The sequence below is a fragment of the Hyperoodon ampullatus genome (genome assembly GCF_949752795.1).
Source record: "Hyperoodon ampullatus genome assembly, chromosome: 2".
In the NCBI taxonomy this organism is placed as follows: domain Eukaryota; kingdom Metazoa; phylum Chordata; class Mammalia; order Artiodactyla; family Ziphiidae; genus Hyperoodon; species Hyperoodon ampullatus.
In genome coordinates this window covers 84,254,446-84,276,164 of record NC_136915.1, presented here as the reverse complement: position 1 = coordinate 84,276,164, position 21,719 = coordinate 84,254,446, and the positions used below count along the sequence as shown (strand labels likewise).

Sequence of the window (21,719 nt, the reverse complement as noted above, 5' to 3'; positions counted from 1 at the left end):
CTTTTAAAATTTATTGCTCAAATTTTTCCACCTTTGGCCATTGGGAGGTCTTTCAGTTGGTTCCTGTGTACCTTTGGCATACCCTCTTCAATGTGAGGGTTTGTTTTTTTTTAAGCTCTTACTTTCTGGCATTACAAGATGCTCCTAACTCATCTTGTGTTATTTCCTGACACAGTCCTAGAACCAGCCATTTCTCTAAGGAGCTCTGGTTCCTTTTATTGGAGAATGGTATTAGAGGCCAAGATCAGGGTGCTAGGTATGTTTGTTGCTACTGGGGCATCATTTCTTTTAGGCCCTCTCACCTGATGAAGAAAAGAAATATATGTATGTGTACTAACCTGTGTATATACACACATCTATAAATATTTCTAGCCACCTATATCTATATTAAGCTAAATACGAATTCTTACGGAAGTATCCAACTCTAATCTATCACCACATGGATCATTATAGCCTCCTCTCCCTGCTTATTTGTAAATTTCCATTCCAACAGTGAGATTCCTGGCTCCCACCATCCGCCGTCCAGTTACCTAGTTGTTCACTTCCAGGATACATGTATAGCAATATCAACATTTTTAACCTGAATCTTCATTGAAAACACTTTATCAACCAGAGTACAGTGCTTATGTGCATTTCCTTTGCCTTTAATCTTACAGACTCCAATCACTTCCAAAGCTGCTTAAGCCAGCACCTAATCGCCTGTGTTTCTTTTTCTATTATTAAAATTTTTGGATGAATGAGTTGGATTTTTTCCTGAAGGCACTCTGTTCTCTCTCCTTCCATCACTACCTGAACTATTCTTTCTTTACCCCTTCCTGGGATACTCTTTGCCCTAATGTACCCAGCTCCCCACCTTGCACTCACCTTGCCTGCTGCTCTTATACTACTTATTTCTCTCTTGATAATGCTGTTAATGAATGGAATATTTGATAGATGAGAGTAGAATTACTTGTTTTTGTTTTTTATCCTATAGACAATTTTTCTTTCTAGTGATTATCTTTTAACATTTCTGGAAAAAAAATTGCATAATTATAAAACACTCTTAAAAATTTTAATCAGCATCTTACTCTTTTTTTTTTAGATGTTGGGGGTAGGAGTTTTTATTAATTAATTTATTTATTTTGCTGTGTTGGGTCTTCGTTTCTGCGCGAGGGCCCTCTCTAGCTGCGGCAAGCAGGGGCCACCCTTCATCGCGGTGCGCGGGCCCCTCACTATCGCAGCCTCTCTTGTTGCGGAGCACAGGCTCCAAACGAGCAGGCTCCTCAGTTGTGGCCCACAGGCCTAGTTGCTCTGCAGCATCTAGGATCCCCTCAGACCAGGGCTCGAACCTGCGTCCCCTGCATTAGCAGGCGGACTCTCAACCACTGCGCCACCAGGGAAGCCCTAAAACACTCTTTTAAAAAATGTTTTTGATTGTTTTTTTAAGCTGTTTCAATAGGGAGACAGTATTAAGAGCTTAGCTTCTAGAATTATACTCTCTGGGTTCAAATTCTGACTTGGTAAACTTAGGTTTGCCTCAGTTTTCTCATCTGTACGATGGAGATTTAAAAAATCATCTACTTAATAGAACTGATGTGAAAATTAAATGAGATAATAGGTTTTAAGTGCTTTTAACAGTGCCTAGTACATAGGAAGCACTTAATAAATGTGCCATTGTTAATTAAACATTAGTGCTATGTGTAAGGTTATAGAAATGAACATTACATCAGAGTATTGTATTTCAGGTGGTTGTCTTTTCAAACTTTTGAGGTTTACTTCAGGGTTTTTTAAAAAATTATTTATTTCTTTGTTTTTGGCTGTGTCGGGTCTTTGTTGCGGCACGTGGGCTCTTCATTGTGGCGTGCGGGCTCTTCATTGCAGCGTGTTGGCTTCTCTCTAGTTGTGGCAAGCGGGCTCAGTAGTTGTGGTGTGCGGGCTCAGTAGTTGTGGTGTGTGGGCTTAGTTGCTCCGCGGCATGTGGGTATCTTAGTTCCCCGACCAGGAGTTGAGCTCAGGTCCCCTGCGTTGGGAGGCAGATTCTTTACCACTGGACCACTGGGGAAGTCCCTACTTCAGGGGTTTTACAGGTTAGGGTGACTGTACTTTCTGGTTTGCCTGGAATGGTGATCCAGGGGTATGCCTGTTTGCTGGCATGATTATGAGTAGTACCCACCTTTTCTCTTGCTAGAGTATTTTGGTTTGGAAGATAAATTATATGGTCACCTTATTTCCAGGGGTTATAAAACGTTGTCTGTGTCCCTCTGACCAGGGCTGCTGTAAAATGGGTAGAGCAGACTAGGGCTAGGCAGGTAGGGACTGGGAAAGAAGCACACCTAAGAGAGCAGTACTGCTCTGTTTCAACTGCTTGTGGCCAAGGAGGATGGGGGCCTGGTATAACCAGATTTTGATTTTTCAAGGGTAGGCATAAATCTGGAGCTTTTGTAATGATCCCCCAATTTTTCATCATTGGCAATTAGTTCAATTTTTCTAAAAAGTACAAAATTTCATTGAACCATATAAAGATCTATGCATTTTATTGTATGTAAATTATACCACAGTTTTAAAGATGTGCAGGTCAGGTGGTGGTCCTTATATATATGCCTGTGAGTTGCTCATTTCTAATATCTGATAATAACTTAATGCAAAGAGTCAATTCTTACGTAGAAACTTAACATGTAAGTGCTATTTAATATTAGTTAATATATCAGGCACTATAGGGCTTTAACTATGTTACCATATATATTAAAAAGTATATTATAGTAAAAACTGTAAGACAGGAAAAACTTGTAAAGTTGCCTCAAGGGAAATCTGGAGAGCACATTTAGACTGAGAAAACTGAAAAAGGTAGTGCTAAGTTGACCATGACTGTGAGTGACTTTGAAATCTTTAATGAATTAAAATGATTATGGATTTTTGAAGGCTAAATAAATTACATATAATTGCAGTAGTGAAAATAAAAGTGAACATACAGTAGGCAAAAGTTGTGGAGCCACTGCTTCTACCTGAAATGTGCTTCAAAATGGTTGATTTAACAAATTAAAAAAAAATTTTTTTTTTCTTAAGACTGTTTTAAAGAAGTCATTCATATACGTCTGGACGAACTTCTTCGTGTTTTAAAGTCTGTAATGAATAAACATCAGAACCTCAATTCTGTTGATCTTCAAAATGCTGCAGAAATGCTTACTGCAAAAGTGAAAGGTAAGAAAGATAATATTAACAGTGGGTTGGCATGGGCAAAAAGGATCCAGATGATACATTTTCGTTTATAATGATTATAGAACCATCTCTCTTGGCATCTGTATGATGTGTATCATTAAGAGTTACATACACTTTGGTATTTAAATATCCCCACTAAGTCACACCTAAACCTCTCTTTCTTTTAAAAATTAAAACTTTATTTGGCAGGAAACACTCTAAAAACGCTAACTGAAATGAACTGAACAACTGAGGTTTACAATTTTTGAGTTTTTTGAAAGAATATGCTCTTTTGAAGTAGGTTATTAGGGTACAAAAAGTCTTTGTTATCTGAAGACAGTTGGTGCTGGAAAATGGCCATTTGTAGTGATTCCACTTAAAGGAGGAAAACAAATGGAGAAAAAGAAGACTTAATTGGGACCTTATTTTCAAATGTGGAAAAATGAAACTAAAATTGGAAAATAAGTTTATCATATATGTGTATGTATATGTGTATATATATATGTGTGTGTGTATATATATATATATATTACATGTGCTAAAAGAAGTAAGAATTGGGACATTATCCTTTGATGAAATGATTTGCCACCAAAAATTGTTAGAATCTGTTATCCTAGGCTGCATTGTATAAAGATTGAGGGTGAAGATTATATAAAGATAGAGAAGAATGTGACTGGAACCAGGGAGTTCAGTTAGGAGATTGTTAGAAATAATGGGCTAGATGAGGGTTAATAGTCTGATTTAAGGCAGAAGCTGGGGTGTGGTAGTCGTGGAATGTGCTTGTCACTGAAGAGGGGATGGCTTGTTGAAGAAACATAGGACAGGTTGAATGTTAGGGATTAAGTTGAAGTTGGAGTTGAGCACGTGGACTTGAGTGTTGTTGGTCTATGGGTGGTGATGGAAGAGGATGACACCAACTCAGAGTGTGCAAACTAAGTAGAGGACTGAGTGTGAGATCCCAGGGACAGAGAGAAGATAGAGGAACCTGAGAAACACTAATGAAGTAGGGAGATGATCTGGAGAAAGATGTTATGGAATTTTAAAAGTGTCATATTCTAGGAAGTGATTGTCAGTGTTAAATGTCAATCTGATAGGTAATATGAATTAAAATGTTTAACAAAAGTGAGTCACCATGGGTTGAGTAAGGAAACTCAAAAGGCTTCTTTGAGTAGAGGGATTACCTGTCCTGAGTCTTAAAGATCAGGTGGGCATTAACCGGGTTAGAGTGGGGATTGGCACTGTGATAAAGGGTGCTTGTATGAGAACTCTGGATGTGAAGAACAGGATGTGATTAATGAACATACTCACATGTAGAGAGGGCAAAGGGCAAGTGTCAAGGGGATGAGGCAGGAAGAGAAAATAAAAACCTTGTCAATAAAATACAGTCTATATACTTAAGAACTGCCTTCCCTACTTTTTATGTAGATTAATCATGTTTGCATGGTTCTCTTTTTTCTGTATTTCAAGCACTGAAAAAAATGTGGATGGCTTCAAAATGGATAGCTTCTGTTGCGCCTCTTAAAAATGCTTAGTAACCAAATTTGTTTTAAAATAGATTGTTTGTAAGTGCAGTTTAACTTAAGTTAGGGAAATTTGTGTCTGTAGATAGTAAAATTTCCATGCTTGGAAGTAGCGAAAATAGCGACCACAGTTCATTCAATTGTTGTCAGTAGCTATTGTGTGCAGTCAGGATGTCCTGGGGAAGGAGTGTGTCTGTTGATGTCCACATTCCAGAAACAGACTTGAAGAAAGTGGCCTCTCAGCTGCCTTATAGATCTTTTTTTCTTTGAGGTAAAGCAATGTTTTGAGTATTATTTCCCTCTAAGACTGTCTTTACCCTTGGAATTATTGTTACGGTTTTACTTCTTTGTTGGATGAAATTTAAAAAATTACTTTGTTGTTGGGGAACTTACTCTGTTTCAGTAGGACTCCATGATGCTAGAAAACTTTAAAAATTGTGTTTTCTTTGGTGTAAGTTTAAGTTTTTAAATACCCCCCCCATATTGTTGAGGCCATGTAAAAATATCATTGATACCCCAAATGAAAAATATTCAGTAACCTGGAAAATTGATGTCAGATTGGAGCTTATTTAATTCTTTCATTGAATGGTAATTTTGTTTTCAAACCCTGGAAAGGCAAGGGGGAGGTAGAAACCATTTTTGAATGTCTATCTTGTGGCAATCTAAATGTTTTGCATACGCTGTCTACTTTCATGTTTTCAAAAAACTTACAAAGGTACATTTTTACTTCTATATTAAAGAGGAAAACTTAAAAACTATTGTATATTCTGATCAGAAAGCTGTCAGGAATGTGATCATTTTGTCTTAACCTCCTAATTACATTTAAAAAACAGTGGTAACCTGACTTGCTTTGGAGATCTTGCAACTGTCAGATGCATTTTGCAAATATACCAAACCATTAAAAAATAACATATACAGAGTAATAACTTTAGATCAGGGAGGTATAATCTTATTTGTGCTGCTGCAGGTTTGAATGCATGAAATCTATCCACTTCCTATGCATAATAAGAATAAGCGCATTGGAATAAAATTGGAATCTTTTAACATCTCTTATTTTTTATTTTAAATGTAGAATTTACCTTTAATAACTTTAAAAGAAGAATCCTTAGCTTCTCCCCATTCATTCTAATAGTGATTTGTATTTCCTGTGTCTCCTCTTGTTTCCAAGCAGGAAGTTCAGTCTTACAAAATATTTGCAATATGGTAAGAGAGATACAGCTTATTTGTGAAGTAGATGAAGGCATCGTAGCACTCAGTAATTTATTATGTACTTAGTATTTGTGTTTTCATCATTTAGAAGTATTCTGGTAAATCTTATTTGTAATATAATTTAAAAGGACCATTTTTAAGGTTTTTCATGATTTGTATTTTGCCCTATATTTAAAAATTGGAAACAAAAAAGAAAAATAAGCTTTAATTATGCATCCAAAATTGTAGATGCCTCATGTTTTCTTTCTGTTTTGAAACTTAATTTTTTTAATAGGCAATTCATTCACGTGATTCATAGTGCAAATGGTATAAAAGAGTATTCAAACAGTGAAGTGTCTTTCTACCTCAGACCTTAGCCACCATTCCTTTCCCTAGATAAGCAACAACTATTACTGGTTTTTTGTGTATCTTTCCAGAGACATTATACACATATAGAAGCAAACACAGCATGTTCTCTTCTTTACACAAAGGGTAGCATTCTGTTCCTTGCTCATTGTTCTGAGTTATCTGTATATAAAAAGTCTTCTTCTTTTGTTGTTATTTGTTTTGTTTTTTCAAAGCTGCATGATAATCCATTATACTGATGTACTATAATTAATTTAACCAGTTCACTACTAATAGATGTTTGGATTGTTTCCAGTTTTTTTGGTTACAAACAGTGCTTCAATGAGTAGCCCTGTATATTCCTAGGTGGGTAGTTACTGGAACAGAGTGCATGTGCATTTATATTTTGTATATTGCTACATGCCCTCTGTAGAGGTTCTGTCCTTCTGATATGATAGCCATGCTGAAGAAGCTGATTTCCTACCCCTTTGCCAACAAAGCTGGTTACCAACTTTGTTACCCAATCTGATAGTAAAAACTGGTATCTCAGTATAGATTTGATTTGCATTTGCCTCATTTTGAGTACAGTTGAGTATCTTTTAATATGTTGCAGAGTCATTTGCACATCCTTTTATGTGACTTGACTGTTTATTCATTTTTTTCTTGATAGTTGGTCCTTTTTTAGTATTGATTTATAGAAACTTCATATAAGTGAAATTAGCCCTTAATCTTTGATATAAGTTGCAGATTTTCTTCAGTTTGTTTTTTAATCTTTTGATTTGCTTATGGTATTTTGTTTTATTTTGCATTTCTATCTCAATCTTTTATGTGCCTTTTATATGCTTTTTGAGTATTAGGGAAGGACTTCACTGCTTGGAGATTATAGTAGCATTCTCCACTGTTTTTTCTTCTAATGTTTTCATGGTGTTACTTATTAAATTTAAATCTTTGATACATTCTAGAGTATCTATGTTTCTAGCTAATTTATTGAATAATTCATATTTTCCACATTGGTTTGAGATGCCATCTTTATCATAAACACACTAAATTGTCACATATATTTATTTCTGGACCTTATTCTATCCCCTTGATTTGTTTAGTTATGTGCCAGTACCATACTGTCTTCATTGTGGTTTTATAGTATGTGTTACTGTCTCGTTGGGGTAGCTTCTCTTTCCATTACTCTTTTTGCTCAGGATTTTATTTTTCCATCAAGATTTTTGAATTGGCTTGTCTAGTTCCAGAAAATACCTATTGGTATTTTGAGGGTGATTTGAGTTAAATATGTAAATTTATAAATTAATTTATAGTTAAGTTTATGAATGTATAAATTATAGTTAATTTATAATTAAATTTATAAATAAAATTAAGGAGAATTTATATACTTAGCATTTCTATCTGAGAATATGGTATGCATTTAAGTTCTTCAGGATGTCTTTTTTTGTTTCTCAGAAGCAGTGTGAAGTTTTCAGTTTATAAATCTTGTAGCTTTTGTTTTGTTTTTCTCCCTAAGGAATTTTCCCTGTGAAAATGGTGAAAATTTTCTTCCATTATATCTTTTAATTTGGTGGTTTTCAAACTTTGGCTTTTGATTTATGACATCGAGTTAGTGAATTGTAACCAGCATTTTAAAATATGGCAGAGAATAGAAAAGAAAATCAGAGTGTAACACTCATTGTATAAGACTTAAGGATATTTCAGAAACTTTGTAGGTGTTATGTAACTGATAACTATTATGTGTATATGGTATACTTGGTCACGATGTGATATGTATTTCTTACCGAAGGTTGTGGTAAAACTGTTTGAAAGCTGCTGTTCTAATAGGTTATATGTATGAAAGCTATTCATGTGTTTTCTTAAAGAGATACTAAATGTGTCTTAGTGCTCATTGTTGTGACTTAATAGGGAACCCAAGGGAGACAATTATTTAAACTTTAAGCAAAATCTTGATTTGGTTTCGAAGGTCAGCTAGTAGAGGGGAGAGAGTGGAGACAGAGAGGCCACTTAGCAGGTTGGTAAATAGTCCAAACTAGAAGTAAAATATGGCCTTTGAACTAAGTCATTGTCAACAGGAATGGAAAAAAAGAAAAAAAAGTTAGAGGCATTTTGGAAGCAAAACTAATGAGCTAAGGAATGTACGGAAGGAAGAGAGTAGGCTTGAGGGGCAGAGTAGATAGGAAGAGATGAGAGTTCAGTTTAGTACATGTTGAGATTGCAGTGCTGGTGGGTAAAGATTGGGAAATAGGGGGAGGAATGTATCAAACAGACCATCGAAAATATGGGTCTGGAGCTCAGAGGGTAAAACTAGACAGGTAGTTTAAGGATTCATTCCCTTAAAGGTATTGAAAGTGGATGAGATTCTCTGGGGGTAATGTATAGAGAAGAAGGCCAAGATGAGAACTGCCGGCTGAGTGGAAACAACTGTATGAAGCACAGATCAGATGTAGAATATGGGGGTGCTCATATTCACTAAATACCAAGCACTGTACCCTAGGTGTTTTACATTTGTTTTCTCAGTTGTTCCTTTCAATAACACGCCATTTTACATATGGGGAAATTGAAGTTAGGTGATGTATCCAGAGTGATACAGGAAGTGGTAAGGGTCAGATTTGAACTCAGGTTTGAAACTCTGAAGGCTTGCATTTCCTAGTTGCTATAATGTATTGCTTCTAAGCAAAGTGCTTCAAGATAGAAGGAAATGGTTAATATTTGTATTAATAATAGCTGACATAATATATTGAGGATGTACTTACTGTATGCCAGATGCTGTTAAGCTCTTTACATGGATTACCCATTAATCTTCACAGCAAATTATTATTATATCAACTCCCATTTTGCAGATAAGAAATCTGGGACATAGAGTGATTTGTCCAAGGTTGCATATGTATGAAGTGGTAGAGTTGTTCAGAGTTGCAGAACAGTGAAGTAGGATGAAAACTTAGAAGGAAAAAGACTTCCAAGTTTGACTAAAACAGTTGGAGGTTATTGTTGACAGTGTTGTTCAGTGGTATTGAGTGAAAATAACATTTATTGAGCATTTTCTGTGTAACAAGCTCTGTTCTAAGTTCATTAAATCTTCACAGTGTTTCTCAAAATACATATTATTATCCCCATTTTATAAATGAGAAAACTGAAGAACAGAACAGTTAAGTTACTTAACCTCGTTAAGAGGCAGATTTAGGATTTAACCTAGGCAGACTGGCTTTGGAACCTATCCTTTTAACCAGGGGTGCACAAACTACTACCAGTGGGCCAAATCTGGCCTGCTTCCTGTTTCTGTAAATAAAGTTTTATCGGAAACAACTACTCTTATTTGTTTATGTTTGGCTACTTTATACAAGGTTGAATAGTTGCAACAGATTGTATGGCCTGAAAAGTCTAAAATATTCACTATCTAGCTCTTTACAGAAGTTTTCCAACTCCTGCTAACCATTAAACTGGATGAAAAGCCAAATCCTGGTGAATTGTCATTATCTATTTATAAAGTTTTAGCAGTAAAGAAATGCTGAATTAGTTAGGATGGTAGCTTTAAGAAGAAATATGGTAAATTTAATTTTTTTCCTGTAGAAAAGATTTGGGTATGTTGTTAGTAGCATAAGAAAAAATGTCAGTTGGTAGGAGATAGTGAAGTTATGAGGGAGGAGTAATGGTGGTAAGGGTTTTGGAGAATGCGGGAGAGAATGGGAAGATTTATTATTGGAAAGGAGCCAAAGACTTTTCTTTGAAACACTGGACAGGAGCAAAAAAACAATGAAAGGATATTAGAAGTATAGAGCTGTTAGAGCTGTTTTGAAGTAGAGGCAAGGCCCGTAATAGGAATTTTCATTAGATGGCTGTAACCTCATTTGAGTAGGGATGAAGATAACGATTGAAGATGGTTCAAATAATTGTCTTTTTACTACTTACAATTATTTCACTACTTACAGTTATATCCCAGTCATGTTTAGTGCTTTGAAAAATATATTTATAGGAAAAGAAAAATAATTATAGAATTTTGCAAAGTGTTATAAAGTATTTTTTTCTTTAAAGTCTAACGGGTTAAAGTTGGGAAATAGTGAGTAGGCTTTACATTTTTGCTGGTATTACATTATAAATTACATTTAAAGTCTACTTTCAAGTGCAGTTTTAAAAACAGCATTATTGAGGTATAATTGACTTCAGATAAGCTGCACATATTTAAATTAAGGGTACAGTTTGATCAATTTTGATATGCATACTCTTGTGAAACCATCACAATCCAGGTAATGCATGTCCCTTTGTCATCCCTCCCTTCTGTGCCTCTCTGCCACCACCTTCACCAATATTTATATATTGTGTTTTCATTTTCATTGTATTCAAAATACTTTCTAATTTCCCTTTTTCTTCTTTGATCCATGGTTTATTTAGAAGTGTGTTAGTTTCCTAATATTTGAGGATTTTTCCAGATATTTTTATAATTTAATTCCATCTAGTCACAGAACATATTTTGCCTGACTTGAATCCTTTTAAACCCATTGAGACTTGTTTTATGGCCCATAATATGGTCCGTCTTGGTAAATATTCAGTGTGTGTTTGAAAAGAACATGTATTTTGCTGTCATTGTGTAGAGTGTTCTTTAAATGTCAGTCTCGTCAAGGTGGCTGATCGTATTGTTGAAGGCTTTCACATCCTTTACTGATTTTCTGTCTACATGTTCTGTCAATTATTGAGAGAGGGTTTTTGAAATCTCTGGCTGTAGTTGTGAATTTGTCATTTCAGTTCTATTAGTTTTTGCTTCATGCATTTTGAAGTTGTTTATTAGGTGCATAAATGTATAAAATTATGTCCTCTTGATGAATTGAATCCATCATTATAAAATGACCTTCTTTATCTCTGGTAGTTTCCTTTGCTTAGAAATCTTTGTGTGTTATTAGGCAGTAAGCTTGGGGCAGTTGTAGAGCCTCACCATGTTTGTTTCTTGTCTGTTAGGATTTTTGTTCTGTGTTGCCTGATAGCTAATGTCACGAAAACTGCTGTTTTGTATATTTTGTACAGATTTCTTTTAGTTGCTTCAGATATATAAGCCTGTTTTTCCATCTTGACCAGAGCAGAAATCAAAAAATATTTTAAAAATTATTTATGACGGTTCTTAAGTTTTTCTTCCTGTTTGTATCAGGGATATTTAGAAGAATCTGATGAAAGGTGTGGACCTTACCCCCTCATATCTACAAAGGCGGTTTTTAAGTTTTTCTTATTGTTTGTATCAGGGATATTTAGAAGGATCTCATGAAAGGTGTGGACCTTACCCCCTCATATCTACAAAGGCGTGTAAAATCTTGGTTGTAATTTCATGAGGCTTCCAGGCTTAAGGTTTAATTCATCCCTGCTTAGGAATCCTGGCTTTCCAGGAAACATTTTCAACCCTAGTTGCACATTAGAATCACCTGGGAGAGCTTTTGAACAAATATATGTGCTTCACCAGACCTGTGAAATCTGAATCTTTGGTGGTGGGACTCAGACTTTGTTTCTAAAGCTGCATAAATAATTCTGATGTGCAGGCAAGCTTAAGAACAACTATGTTTTAAAACAAAGGATAGCTTCCTCTCCACTTGGTTTCTCTCCTTGCAGTTATTGGCAAGGATCCTAGGGAGGGTGGGATACAGGGAGCCAGTTGCTCCTTAAACTCAATCTGAGTAGAATGAGTTACTTTAAAAAATTTACCTATTCAACCCTCAGATTTTGTCTCTGTAGATTGTATCTGGGCTTTTAACAAAGGTGCATACAGATGAAGTTATGATAAGAAACCTTTTTCAGTTATGTTTCATAATTTTAACAAAACGCAAAATGTTAGACTGTCCCTGTGATAAACAAAAGACAGCTATGTATCAATTAAAATGGACCTCAGAGCCCAAGACCCTATAAGAAATAACGGTATAAATAAATAGGAATTTAAAAATTTTAAAGCTTTGTGTGTTTTTAATTGGTATGCTTTGTATATAGGTTTTACGTTATGTCAAATGTATATGTGACTTTAAATATTGGTAATTTGTAGTGGAAAATGTACTTCATATTGACTTAAGTGAGCCACAGTGCATTTAGCTGTTTTTAAAAAATGCCATGAAGCAATAAGCAAGAGAAAAAAACACAGAGCACTCTTAATGAGAGAAGGCTGGTGTAACATGGACTGTGTGACTCAAGATCAATTGATTTCACATTGAGTCACTTTTTAGATGTGTCAAATTATGTAATGTGTGGAGCAGTCAGGTTGGAATGCTGGCTACTTTTATGCGAGGTGATTCTTTTGTATGATTTCTTTAATGAAGAACTTGAACATCATATTTATTTTGTGTATTAGGCTTTTCAGCTTCTGAATCTTCTAATGCTTCTAGTAGTAATGATGGATTTTTAAGGGATTAAATGACTTTGTATAAAACTAGTTTAAAGTATTTTCTCCTCATTTATTGTAACCAACTTTTCCCTAAAGCTGTGAACTTCACAGAAGTAAATGAAGAAAACAAAAATGATGTCTTCAGAGAAGTGTTTTCTTCCATTGAAACTTTGGCCTTTACCTTTGGAAATATGTAAGTATAGGACTGTCATTTAAAGAAATTAGGGCCTAGATGTCTCAATGAGAGTATGTCACAATAATTCAGTACATACATGCAAAGTAAAGTATTAACCAGCATGAAATATTATCACAACTTCAGAAAAGCTACATTCTGTGTTGCTTTACTGCTGTATTTGGAGGTGTTTATAGCTGTTTAGAAGCAACATCCATTTGCAAGTGACTATGTGGTTTATGTGGATAGATTCCTAGCAGTTTATTTCTAAGGTTCTTACTTTAAAAAAATTTAACCTAGATGACATGTTGAATGTAAAGCTTGTGACAGAGCAATGTCATGACTTGTTTATTTCCATTTCTTTTTTTTTTTTTAATTCCCCTGGATAGCCTAACAAACTTCCTCATGGGAGATGTAGGCAATGATTCATTATTGCGACTGCCTGTTTCCCGGGAAAGTAAGGTAGGCCAAGTTTGTATGAAAGCAAAGATTTTAATATTTTTAACTTAATATTTTAATAATATCCTAATCTTAATCTCAGCATTAGTCTTTGATAGGTGTTTAGTTTAGCAAAAAAACCCAGCTCAGTTCATTTTAAATATGATAAATTATGGTCAGTTTCTGGACCAAAAATTTAATTGTACTTTTGAAGTGGAACTATCATTTTTAAAAAGCATAGCTGGTAATTTTATAGTGTCTTATGTAATGAACCTATATGTCTATGGTCCAAAATTTTAGTAAGTAATTCATAGCTGTTTTTCCTTCCTCACATTGTCGCAGATTTTAAGACTGGTAGAAAAATGATGCAAGAAGTAAAGAGGGTGTTAATCTTTTCACACATCCTACAGTTTGTTTGTTACCATGAAACACTTATTAACAGAACTGAAGGTCTGAATTCTCCCTGAGAGCATCCTTATAAGTATGTTAGAGAATCGGGGTTCTGATTCCTAACTGGAAGAAAAATTGCTATGAAATAAAAGAGCATTAGGAATGTTTGTAGAATATTGCTTTATAGATTTATACTAATTGTAGTAGTAATATTTTCATTTGACTAAAATTTTTTCACCAAATGCAAGGTATTTAAACAAACTGCATTAGGGACATATGTTGATCATTTCCTGTTAAGGATTTCCAAAAAGGATTGGAATCCAAAAGGATTGCAACAAATATTTGGAAATGTGCCAAGTACCTGTTATTATATCAAAATAATATAGAAACTACAGATCTTTCTTAAATAATACAAAATATGAATGACTATTTAAGGCATTTGTTATATGTACTACAGTACTTAGAAAACAATTGTGACTACTTCTGAAGTCATCCATTTGGTGACTGAAGGACTAAAGGAGGATAGTGTAGAAACCATATCAGAATGATGAAGAATTTTAAGATCTTTAAATATTTTGCTGTTATTTATGATTTTTCCTCAATTTCATATTTTCAAGCTTGCTGCTAATTTAGAAGGTGTAATAAAACATTATATCAGTGTTAAAGGGGTCTAAACAATTTAAATTTTAGGTGTAAATCATATCTCCTATTCGTGTACTTCTGTTGTGCACATGTATATTAATTCTTAATAGGATAATACTTTTTCCTTTTTGCAGTTTTTAATTTACCCTAGAAATTGAAATCTAAAAATCCATGATGATATACTACTAATAAAATTACTTTGTTCAATGAAGAGTTTTGAAAAATATCTTTTAAAATAATAGTTGCCGGGCTTCCCTGGTGGTGCAGTGGTTGAGAGTCCGCCTGCCGATGCAGGGGACATGGGTTCGTGCCCCGGTCCGGGAAGATCCCACATGCCGCGGAGCGGCTGGGCCCGTGAGCCATGGCCGCTGAGCCTGAGCATCCGGAGCCTGTGCTCCGCAACGGGAGAGGCCACAACAGTGAGAGGCCCGCGTATTGCAAATAAAAAAAATAAAAATAAAATAATAGTTGCCATTTATTTAATAGTGCTTAATAGATAACCATGCACTGTGCTAAACCTACATCATCTTAATCCTTAAAATAGTCTTATGAAGTAATGTTCTTATCCTCATTTTATAGAAGGGCAAACCAAAGTTAAATGAGTATAAATACATAGCTCAGTGTTATACAGCTACTAAGTGATAGAGCTTGACTTCAAACCCAGGTTTTACTTGATTCCTGTTGCATTGAATTCCTTCATACTCCGTATTGCCCAACTAAATATAAACTCTCACAATTTCGGTAGATAACCTTTTCCTGCACTGTTCAATAAGGTAGCCACTTGTCACATGTAATTCATTAAATTAAAATTTTAATTCTCATTTAAATTAGCCACTTTTCAAATGCTCATATAGCTACATGTAGCTATTAGCTACCTTACTGGACAGTGCAGATGTAGAACATTTCCATCATCATAGAAAGTTCTGCACTAAGCTGTCCAGTGGACCTTCAGAGACAGCTTATCATATAATGAAACGGTAAAAGATGGCTGAAAGAGAGAGGTCTTTGTCTTCTATTTAGATAGCAGTCTATTTAGATTGCTTCTATAACTTGCTGACTAATATTTTTGAGATCTGCAGAATTTAAAGTTTTGAATGGATTCATTAATGTTAACTAATGCTGTTAGTAAACAATGAGGTTATTCATTCTTGGACCTTGAGAACTGCTGTTGTAAAAAGCTATATAATTCTTATTAAATGTTCTGGCATTTAAACAGACTTCTCAGGCCCTTTGAGTTCTAAATGCTTGAAATTCTTTAGTAGGAATTATGTCAGAGTAACAAATTAGAGTGAAAAAATTTTGAAGCCAAGTTCTGTTATCTTCTGCTCTAATCTTAAATTTGTTTTCTTCCATGTTTTAAGTCTTTTGAAAATGTTTCTGTGGAATCAGTGGACTCATCCAGTGAAAAAGGTAATGCTTGAGGTACTTAAAACTTTAGTCAGATTTTTACAGTTACTTTTGATAAATGTTTTGGATTACTTAATCTCTCCTTGCTTAGTAACCTAACGTATCCATTTCAGACGTGAAATGAATGATATGTGAAGTTTTACATGTAAAACTTAAGGAAAAAAACCTGCTAGAGTAGATAGATAATGTGATGATAGACTGATCAAGAATTATATAGGGCTTGTAACTTGATGAATAATAGAAATACACATTTATTAAAAAATATAATTTAATTTTCAGTTTAAACTGTGACCCTTTAATTATGAATTTGTCACATATTTTTAAACCAGTTTTCATTGAAGAACATCTTAGGATATGAATGCTTCTTTGTTTAGAGTTACGAGCTCATATTTAATGTATACTTACCTTGATATTTTTATTTTCAGGAAGTTTTTCTCCTATAGAATTAGACAGCATGCTGTTAAAGAACACTAACTCTATAGAATTGGCTTTGTCATATGCTAAAACATGGTTAAAATATACCAAGAACATAGTTTCATGGGTTGAAAAGAAGCTGAGCTTGGGTGAGTTGCCCTTTAGGGCATCTGATTAACTTTGGAACGTAAGAACTGAATTGTTTGTGATTAATGTTCTACAGACTATAAATAATATGATTCCAAATTAGTAGCTCTTTCATTGTAGTGCATTAAATCATTGTCCATTTTCTCTTCTTAAAATAGGAAAGAGTCTTCTTACAGTAAATATACTTATTGAACATTGATGTGGACCAACCACTAGATCTGGGGGCACCAAGACAGATAGTATACTGTCTTTGTCTTTAAAGAAGTCATACTCTAGTGGGTGAAAAGAAATGCAATCAGATAATATGGTTAAAGGAGACAAAAACAACAGTAGCTGTCGGATCAGAAGGCAATGGAAACATATAAGGAAAATCTTAATAGATAATATTTTCCCAGTGTTTTACAGTTGACAAAATGCTTTCAACATCCATTATCTCATTTAATCCTTATCAAAACCCTGAGAAGTAGGCAAGACAAGATTATTATCCCCATTTTACAGTGGAGGCAAATGAGATGGGATTTGCCTAAGGTCAGCAGATTTGCCTAAGATCATATAGTAGTAACTGGAAGGGTATAGAATTTACCCAAAGCCTATGCTCTTTCCACTACATTATTTGCTTTTAATAGGGAATGCCCATCAGATTCACCTGAATATCCTTAGAAACAGATAATACACAGGCCTAGGTCCCATTCCCCCAAAGAAGTGAGATCTAATCAAGTGCATTTTGAAAGTTTCCCAGTTGATTTTGATGAGTACTACCAATTAAGAATCATAACTTCATATCATGATGCAGACTAGTATTTGTGATCACTTTTTAATTGGGGGATTACAAATAATTTTAGAGTATGGAGGGGGAAAAAATAAGTTGAATTTACCTTCTGATGCCTTCTTTGACCTTTTCAGAATTGGAGTCCACTAGAAATATTGTCAAGTTGGCAGAGGCAACTAGAACTAACATTGGACTACAGGTAAGTGATCAGTGAACTACTAGGGTCCTATGCCGAGAGATTACTCAGATGAGCGCCTTGCAAAATCAGATTAAATTTTGTACTTAACAGGAAAGAACTTACATGCTACATAACCTTTTTACTGACAAAATAAAATCTTTTTAAACTTATAAGGATACCCATTATGAAGAAACTAGGAAATCCACAGTTTTATATGAATGTTGATTATCTTGTTAGCTACTAATTTTGCTAACGCGGTTTAGAATAACTTCATTAATTTTCTTCAGTATTTTTCTCATATGGTCATATTTATGAATAGTCATTTTTCTGAAAAAAATCTAAGCTTAAAAATTCTCTTTTTGAAGAAGTTTAGTGGGGGTGGGGAGGATCTAGAACTCTAGTACATTTCTATTGGAAAATTTACTTTTCAATTTTAAATTCTAGGAGTTTATGCCACTGCAGTCTTTATTTACCAATGCTCTTCTTAATGATATAGAGAGCAGTCACCTTTTACAACAAACAATTGCAGCTCTCCAAGCCAACAAATTTGTGCAGGTAAAAATTTATAAGTACAATATACTTAAAAAAAAAAAAAAAACACACAGCAGTATACCTTTAGAAAACAGCTTTTTTCTCTCTTTCTTTTTTTAAAAATACCCTTGCCAGCCTCTACTTGGGAGGAAAAATGAAATGGAAAAACAAAGGAAAGAAATAAAAGAACTTTGGAAACAGGAACAAAATAAAATGGTTAGTATTATAGTAAAGTTTCATCTATTTGTGAACATCTAAAAATCATCTGCAGTCTATAAGCATCTACCCTGGGAAGATGCATATCTTACTCTGTAGTTTATCTAAAATGCAGTCTTAACCATCTTGCTGAATATGCTAAAGAAACTTGTACAGTAGGATTTTTCTTATTCTGTATTTAATACTTTTTTTTTCTGTGTAGCTTGAAACAGAGACTGCTCTTAAAAAGGCAAAATTGTTGTGCATGCAACGTCAAGATGAATATGAAAAAGCAAAATCTTCCATGTTTCGTGCAGAAGAGGAGCATCTGTGCTCAAGTGGTGGATTAGTAAAAAATCTCAACAGGCAGCTAGAAAAAAAGCGAAGACTGGAAGAAGAGGCTCTTCAAAAAGTAATCATCTTTTTTGTTATTTGTTATTATTGAATTAGCACTAATCTGCTAAGGCTTTGGTTCTCAAACTTTAACCTGCATTAGGACCACCTGGAAGGCTTGTTAAAACAGACTGCTGGGCCCCATCCCCAGAGTTTCTGATTCAGCAGGTCTAGGGTTGGCCCCAGATAACCTGCATTTCTAAGTGCCCATGTGCTGCTGCTTCCGGGGATCCACACTTTGAAAGCCACTATGCTAAGAGATTTTTGCTTATCTTTTGAATTTTGGGGTTTGTTTGTGAAAGATATATCTTAGAGCAGTAGTTTAATATTTTTTACTTGATTGTTCAGAAAGTTCACCATTTAGGCAACTGTGTGTATATGTGTACTTATTCTAATACCTGGTAGCAAGACTAGGCCGAAGCTTTGTATTATTTATGAAATATAATTGATAAATTGTGTAAGAAGATTATATAGAAAATGGTAAATATAAATAGAAAAGGCTATTAAGTAGAAGTGGATGTTGATTTTATAGACAAACAGTGTACTAATTGTAAATCATACTTGACTATTCATAAAAGACAAGTGTCCTTGAATTGCTTACCAAAACAGAATATTTCTCTTTAGAAATATTCTACTTAAAATATAGAATATTTCAGAACGTTCATGCATAAGCCTTTTCAATTATTTAAATCGAGCCTTACTAGAGTAAGCATTTGTTTTAAAATATAGATTCAGTGAACCAGTGTCACTTTTTTCTCTGATACTCCTGCAGGTAGAAGAAGCAAATGAACTCTACAAAGTTTGTGTGACAAATGTTGAAGAAAGACGAAATGATCTAGAAAATACCAAAAGAGAAATTTTAACACAACTCCGGAAACTTGTTTTCCAGTGTGATCTTACCCTTAAAGCTGTAAGTAATTTCTTCAGTATTTTAAAGAGGAAAAAATAGTCTATATATCTGAAGAAAGGAGAGGAATGCTTGATGAGTCATGATTCTTATGGGATTTAGTTTCTGAGATTAATGGAAAGTTTAGATTTTAAAAGTCAACTCTCAGTTTTTAATACTGGTATGTGGTTTGAGTTTCATTTTTTTTATCTGGTTCTCCACTCCATGGATTGATGATTTGTTCTGTTAAAACTGAAGTCTGAGAGTTTGAAATTGCCTCTATGTCACTGTCTTTCTTGGCTTGGTTGACAAAATGGATTTAATACCTGGAACTTCTATAAGCAGTATGAGATCTTTCTTCAAAATTTGAGTAAACTAAATATTGAAATTGAACCCAATGGTTTATTTGAAGACAAAGCATCCTGTTCTCAAGTGTTTTCATTTGCCTCTGTACCATGGTTTTTATTTTTAAAATGTATGTGCAAAATACAGTCAGCCCGCTGTATCCACGGGTTCTACATCAGTGGATTCAACCAACCATGGATTGAGAATATTCAGGGGGAACAATTTTCCAGAAACTTCCAAACAGCAAAACTTGAATTTGTCCTGCGCTGGTAACTATTTACATATCATTTACATTGTATTTACAGCTATTTACATAGCATTTACATTGCATTAGGTATTATAAATAACCTAGAGATGACTTAAAGTATACAGGAGGTTGTGCGTAATATATATGCAAATGATATGCTATTTTATAAAAGGGACTTGCACATCTGTGGATTTTGGTATTCATGGGTGGTCCTGGAAACAATTCCCCTCAGATACTGAGGAATGACTGTACCTTTTTTCGGTGTACATTTCACGAGTTTTAACACATACATAAATTTGTGTAACCACTACTGTCACAGTCAGGATTCAGAACAATTCCATCACTCCAAAAAAATTTCTTCATGCTGACCTTTTGTAGTCAAACTCTCCACCCATCCCTTATCAATCCCTGGCAAGTATTGATCTGTTCTCCATCTCTGTAGTTTGGTCTTTTCCACAATGTCATATAAATGCGATCATAGTATGTATCTTTTGGAGATTGGCTTCTTTACTCAGCATAATGCTTTTGAGATTCATCAATGTTATGTATGTATCAATAGTTGATTTCTTTTTATTGCTGAGTTATAGTCCACTATATGAATGTACCACAGTGTTTATCCATTCACCTGTTGGACAATTGCATTGTTTCCAGTTTGGGGTGATTAAGAATAGAGCTACTAAAAATACTTATTTACAGTTTTTTGTGTGACTATAAGTTTTCACATTTCTGGGGTGAATACCTAGGAGTGAGATTAATGGGTGGTATGGTAAATGTCTGTTTAACTTTATAAGAAATTGCCAGACTGTTTTCCAGTGTAGCCATAACATTTTTCATTCTAACCAGCAATGTATGAGAGTTCCAGTTGTTCTGCATCCTTGACAACACTTGTCAGTTGTTGTTTTTATATTATTGCTGTTCTTAGGTAGTGATTTTAATTTGTGTATTTTAGAATGACTTATGATATTGAGCATCTTTTAAGCGGCTTGTTTGCCATCTGTGTTTTGCCTATTCTTTTGGATTGAGTTGTTTGTTTTCTTATTGTTGACCTGGCATATATTGGCTTCCAGTCTGAAGCATATCTTTATTCTTTCAGCAGTGTCCTTCAGGGAGCAGAAAGTTTTAAGAAATTAAGTCTAACTTAATTTCTTCCTTTATGGGTCATGCTTTTGGTATTATATCTAAGAGTGCTTCATCTAACCCAAGATCGCAAAGACTTCTATGTTTTCTACTAAAACTTTTATAGTTTGACATTGAGAAATGATCCATTTTAAGTTAATTTTTTTATAAGGTGTGAAGTACAGGTTGAAATTCAATTTTTGCATATGGATGTTGTATTAAAATTATACCCACGGGACTTTAATTTATAGAGGTGACTGAATGTTGACGTGGAGAGGTCAATGTCATTGAAAAATGAATTACTTCGATTTCCTGAGAGAAGGGAACACACTATGCCACACAGGGCCATAAAGGTACCAGGTTTGGTGAAGCAGAAGCAGGAGTGAGGGGAGAGTTGAGTATAAAGCCTTTATTGGGGTTTCTGGGGAAAGGCAAGGTAGGACAGGATAAGCAATAAAGGATTGGCTAGTTTGTGTAATTTCAGTGGGCTTTGGGGAATAGGGATGGCCTGCAATTGCTTGGTACCTGGCCCTGGGATGACTTAGGGCAAGGGGAAATATTGGCTTGGTGTGTGAGAGTTAGATAGAGATGGTTGGAGTTGCATATGAAAGACATGCATGTTCCCCGGCTAAGAATTGGCTAGCATTGGGAGGAGCAGTCTCTCCCCAGCAGCAAGCTTTTTAAGATATTAAAACATCATAAGGGCTTCCCTGGTGGCGCAGTGGTTGAGAGTCCGCCTGCCAATGCAGGGGACACGGGTTCGTGCCCCGGTCCAGGAAGATCCCACATGCCGCGGAGCGACTGAGCCCGTGAGCCATGGCCGCTGAGCCTGCGCATCCGGAGCCTGTGCTCCGCAATGGGAGAGGCCACAACAGT

The 21,719-nt window shown here is 34.9% G+C and overlaps 1 protein-coding gene across 3 annotated transcripts in view; it reads left to right on the top strand.

Moving 5' to 3' along the window:
• The window catches only part of ARHGAP29 (Rho GTPase activating protein 29), a gene marked incomplete at its 5' end in the record, with an annotated part of 57,875 nt that overhangs the window by 11,040 nt on the left and 25,116 nt on the right, over nt 1–21,719 (top strand). For all 3 annotated transcript variants that reach the window (XM_079698578.1, XM_079698577.1, XM_079698576.1), the window contains 10 exons: nt 3,043–3,177; nt 12,670–12,766; nt 13,135–13,207; nt 15,577–15,625; nt 16,048–16,185; nt 17,087–17,151; nt 17,575–17,685; nt 17,797–17,877; nt 18,080–18,268; nt 19,022–19,159. In XM_079698578.1, the coding sequence (XP_079554704.1) occupies nt 3,043–3,177; nt 12,670–12,766; nt 13,135–13,207; nt 15,577–15,625; nt 16,048–16,185; nt 17,087–17,151; nt 17,575–17,685; nt 17,797–17,877; nt 18,080–18,268; nt 19,022–19,159 (1,076 nt within the window). The remainder of the gene's footprint in view (nt 1–3,042; nt 3,178–12,669; nt 12,767–13,134; nt 13,208–15,576; nt 15,626–16,047; nt 16,186–17,086; nt 17,152–17,574; nt 17,686–17,796; nt 17,878–18,079; nt 18,269–19,021; nt 19,160–21,719) is intronic.